Raw genomic sequence first — 5,287 nt, 5'->3', positions numbered from 1 at the left:
GGGCGCTTCAGGGGTCTTCGATGGTTCTTCAAAGACATGACAGCTGTCTCACATAGTTGAGCCAATTATGCCCCATCAGAAGTGATGAATAATGTGAATGTCCCAATACATTCCCCAGGGTGGGGGCAGTTTTTCAACTGAGCTGGTTGTGAAAAGGGATGACAATTGGCATGGTAAAACGTGCTATCCTGCCTCTGCAGGGTCTGCTTCTTGTGAGCCTTCTCCCTTATCTGGCTCAAAACCTAGCCTCCAGTGCTGGCTGCTCACCCCCTCTGTCTTACACAGAGCAGAGGTTTCGCCACCATGCACAAAACACTCTCCTCTTTCTCTTTGCAAACCCAGCCCCAGCAAAACACCCCTCGCATGGCTGGTTGTTTTGAGTCATTTGAGCCTCTCACAGGAGTAAATGATTCAAAGTTGACAAGTAGTCACTTAAGACTGAAGATTGAAATGTGAGCAGCTGGAGTTGAATGAAATTTCTACAAGAGACAGCATGGCCCCTAAAGGCACCCAGTCAAATTAAACAAAGGCAGGAGGCTTTATCAGACTAATTCTGTCCTTGGAGTCACATATCCCTTGATGTTCCCAGATATTTCTTAGAGCTTTTAGGTTAAAAATTGATCACCAGCTGGCTCGGGATGCACAGTTCATAGAGTTAGACATGTAAGACATGACATGCCTACGCCAGAAGGAGTCTCTCCTGTCCCACTTTACAGGCAAGGGAGGGAAAACTGCCATTCGGAATAGCATTTCAACTGCTATTGTAAGTGTGTAATTGGTTGGGGACACCCCCTTGCCCTCAGAGGGAGCATAGTTCTGAACCACCATCCCTGACCTGCCTAAAATCAACTGAAATCAATCCCACCCACAGGGGAATTAGGGCTTTCAAGAGACTCTTCTTAAACCTGGAGTGAGTCATGTGTCAGAGGCAGCTCAGCTGTTCACTTCTTGGGAAAAAAAAAGAGACGCATTGAGGTTGCTGCCTTTTCAGCTGCAGCCAGTTCAACGGAGTTGAAACAAATCTAAAAATTCCTTTTTTTCCTCTCAGTGAGGCAAAGCTTTGGCTGACTTTCTATAGAGTATGCCATGTACTAATATCAACAGATTGCTCAAGCTGTGGCAGGAGATCATTTGCACTTAAATATAACTTTTAACCTGCAACGTAAGCTGACCGTAGGAATCATCAGTCCAACGCTATCCCTAATGTAGGAAAACAAGGGAAATACTTGTATCCAAATTTGCGTGACCCACATTGGAGGAATTGGATGGCAGAACTGTTGCAGGTAGGACACTTCAAACTGTTTATTGTGAATGTATAAAGCAAATACAAGGAAGAACTAAGGCCAAAACTTAAAGGGCCTCAGAGCCACTACGCATGAATTACACAAATTGAGAGTTGTGTCTGAGAGGTGTTCTGCGTTAGGAAATAAAAACTAACCTGTCAGTGAAACAATGACTGCTGTGAGGGATGTTGACTTAAATAAAGAACTAATGCTCAAAGCAATAGTCTAAAACTTTCATATGGGTTCGAAGAGCAGAATCAAGAAGCTTCCGCTTCAGCCACATGGATCTAACAATTAAGAAAACCAGTGTGAATGTGTGCCAGTGGAGAATGCAGGGAGTTTTTTATGTCATTCTCTACCTGTCATGCACAGGCTATATTGGGATATCACTCAAAAGAGTCTTCTTTCATTTCTACGTTAATGGAATCAGTCAAGCCCAGAAAGATTCCTTTTAAATACACCAGACCATTAACTGTCTGAGAATTTTAGGAGTTTAGTTACTATGATTACAAGTTAAGGTTGCCTGTGGCTCCAGGATCTACAGCTTGCACCTTCATGTTCATGTCAAAAAACCCACAGACAAAAGAGGGCAAGTTATAGCCAAAAGAGAAATTAGACAGAGTCAGTCCGAGGAGTGACTGAGTCATGGCAGGGTTGTGTGCTCTGCTCTTGCTTTGACAGCGTGTCCTTCTCTGGGTGCCAGGTCTGTTGAGATGACGTGTCTGAAGGGCACACAACTAACGCCCCCTTCCTCCTGTGTGTCAGGCTAATTTCTTCTTTCTTTCAGTGCGTCGGTTTCCCATCTCAGACATTACGAGCACACAGAGCTGCCACGGCTGGCCCAGCACTGCCTGAATTTGCCCCTGACCTTGCACCCACAGCAAAACTGCTCGGGAGAATGGGCAAATGTCACTAATGAGGTGAATGGTGCTGAGCTTCACCCTCTGCACTTTCTTACCATTCGCTGTGGGCACCTCTCCCTGTAATTTTTCCTTCTTCCTTTGCCTGCCTACAGACAGAATTTGGGTTTGGTTTACTTTGGTGCTGCCTTCTTTGGTCTGTGGCTGTTTCAGTTGTCAGCTGGGCTTTCCTCCAGTGACAGGAGTTGGCTTAGGTCTTCCCTTCACAGCTTCTGGTTCCTCCAGTTGAGGGTGCTTTCCCCAGAGCTGGGCTCTTTGAAGTCTTTCTGTCCCACTGACAGCTGGGGAGTGACGTGAATATGAGCCAAAGCCTCCCACAGCCTGAGCTTCCCTGGCTTTCACCTAAAGTTGAGTTGCTCTAAAGGTAACTTTGGATATCTTGGAGGAAGCTGCCTGCCCTGTCAGTTCCACTCTGTAGAAAAAGCCAGGTCCCAGCAGAGTGCAAGGAGCAATGCCCACTGCTCCCTACGTAGCAAAATGGTTATTCTTTCTTAGGTCTGTGGGTGTTTCAGTTGTCAGCTGGGTGTTCCTCTCAGTGCAGAAAGTGCCTATGGGACCAGCTGGGAGCACAGACCTGACATTTGAGGGGAGCACATATTCTTGGCAATTAACCCTATGCCCAGAATGGAGCCAGCCCTTAAATGCTAACTCCTCATAGTCGAAGGCTTGGTCACTGTCCCAAACAATGCCACTTGGAGAGCACTGACACTGCACACTCCCACTACAGTCGTTGCCTTCTTACTTTGCTCAGCTCAGCCTGTTCTACAGTTACACCCTTTGATCCAGCAGCTCTCCAGCAGTTCCCAAGAGACTCTTTGAGTAACTGGCTGAAGCACCGTCATGTGACTACAGCTCTGACAGTCTGTCTGCTTGATTCCTCCCAGATGGAGTCAACAGAGGAAACAGAATCAGGAAACCACACTCTGCTGACTGAATTTGTCCTCTCTGGATTGTCCAGCCACCCAGAACTGCAGCACTTGCTGTTCTTCACATTCTGCTTAGTTTACACCATGACTGTCGTTGGGAACCTTCTCATCTGCGTGGTGCACCCCACCCTCTGCACGTCCATGTACTTCTTCCTCCGGGCCCTGGCCTTCCTGGATGTTTCCACAGCATCGACTGTTGTCCCCAAGATGCTGGTAAGTTTCCTGTCAGAGGACAGGAGCATCCTCTACATGGGCTGTGCCACACAGCTCTACTGTGTGATTTTCTTCGGAGCCACTGAATGGTACCTTCTGGCAGCCATGGCCTATGACCGTTGCGTGGCCATATGCAACCCCCTGAGATACACTGTCATCATGAAAGCCAGAGTTTGCCTTTCCTTGGTCCTGCTGTCCTGTTGCAGTGGCAATGTTGTGTCTGTGGTGCAGACAGCTTGGGTGTTCACGATGCCCTTTTGTGGGCCCAGGAAGATTAACCACTTCTTCTGTGACATTCCCCCGCTCATCCTGCTCTCCTGCACTGACACCTCGCTGTATGAAAAGCAGATGGTTGCAGCCACAGTGCTGGTCATCTTCACGCCATTCTGCCTCATCCTGGTGTCCTATGCCTGCATCATCTCCAGCATCCTGAAGATTTCCTCTGCAGAGAGCAGACACAAGACCTTCTCCACCTGCTCCTCACACCTTATTGTTGTAATATTGTACTGTGCAAGTGGAACCTTGAATTACTTACGACCGAATTCCCATAATTCACAAGACACTAAAAAAGTTGTTGCTGTCATATACACAACCATAATTCCCATGTTAAACCCCCTGATTTACAGCCTGAGGAATAAAGAAGTGAGAGAAGTACTAATCGTAACTATGGCTGTGTTGGTGAAGAAATAAGTCTGTTCTGGCCCATGAACGTGTGTATTAAAAATCTTATTTCCATTTTTGATGTGTGTGTAAGGTTCACCAGCTCAGCGGACACAGCAGAATCAAAGAGAAATTTCACATAGTGCAGGGCCAGAGGAAATGGCATGAAGCTGTGTTGGGAAGGATTAGGATAGATACTAGGAAAAGGTTCTTCATCCAGAAGGTGGTCAGACACTGGAACAGGCTCCCCAGGGTGGTGGTCACAGCCCCAGCCTTCCAAAGTTCAAGAAGCATTTGAACAATACTCTCAGGCCCATGGTGGGATTTTTGGGGTGTCCTGTGCAGGGACACAAGTTGGATTCAATGACTTTTGTGGTCCTCTGCCGGTTCGGGAGGTTATGTGATTCTCTGAGTCTAAGAAAGCACCTTGGGATTCATCTCCACTAAGGTAAGTCTTCTGCTGTCAGAAATCAACATACACCTTAAGGAACCTAAATACAGATTTAATGCAACTGTACTCCACTAGGGATAAATTTCCACGTTCTCTGTAGTTGCTGTTTTGGATACAACGATGGGGCCTGTGGATGTAATCCATGGCATACATGAAACTTACGCTTCTTTGCAGTGATACTCTGTGTGGAAGTGCTCTAGATGAGATGAGGTTGTCTAATTTTGAATTTTGGGGTATCTGAGTAGTTTCAGACTATTGCTGAGTCTTCTTGAAAGTCAAAGGAATGTAATGAAGAACTCCAGAAGGAAAGCTGGCCCAGTTCTATGTCTCCCTCTATGATTATATCCGTATGCCATTAGTTATAAAAGCATCCAAGACAACTTATTCCTGGTTCCATACAGGGACTTTTACATTCCCCTCAGATCAATGGTGTGGGAAAATGTGGTTTCCAGAAAGGATAAACAGTCAGGAAGCATGGGAGCGAAAAGAATAGTAGAATCCACAGACACTACATGTCTGTGACTCCCATGGGAATAAATTCTGTCACCATGGCATGGGTTTGCAAATGAAAAGTCTCTAAGTATCTGCTTACTGGAAACGGAACTTTCCAAAGGGACAAAGGAATACACAGCATTCTCTCTGTGGATGGAGTTTAGTGACCTGCTATGAGCACAGGTTTCTGTTGGGATAGGGCTGTGTTACACTCAGCTATGAAACCACACGCTGTATTTATATTGGGGTGGCACGGCAAGGGTTGAGGGTGGAAGGGGAGCTGCAGAGGTGTCCTCAGTGAGAAGAGAGCAAGAGGTGCCCCCATGTCAGACAGAGCCAAGA

General features: G+C 46.6%; 1 protein-coding gene across 1 annotated transcript; it reads left to right on the top strand.

The window, feature by feature from the left end:
* The first annotated feature begins 1,012 nt into the window (after positions 1-1,012).
* LOC113960037 (olfactory receptor 10A7-like) lies at positions 1,013-4,032 on the top strand. The gene is made up of 2 exons (XM_027669369.1): positions 1,013-1,283; positions 3,088-4,032. The coding sequence occupies exons 1-2, from the start codon at positions 1,266-1,268 to the stop codon at positions 4,030-4,032; spliced, it is 963 nt and encodes a 320-aa protein (XP_027525170.1). The 5' UTR covers positions 1,013-1,265.
* Positions 4,033-5,287: the final 1,255 nt, after the last annotated feature.

Source organism: Corapipo altera, unplaced genomic scaffold (genome assembly GCF_003945725.1).
Source record: "Corapipo altera isolate COAL_440 unplaced genomic scaffold, ASM394572v1 145, whole genome shotgun sequence".
Classification (NCBI taxonomy): Eukaryota; Metazoa; Chordata; class Aves; order Passeriformes; family Pipridae; genus Corapipo; species Corapipo altera.
This window is presented reverse-complemented; position numbering and strand designations above follow the sequence as displayed.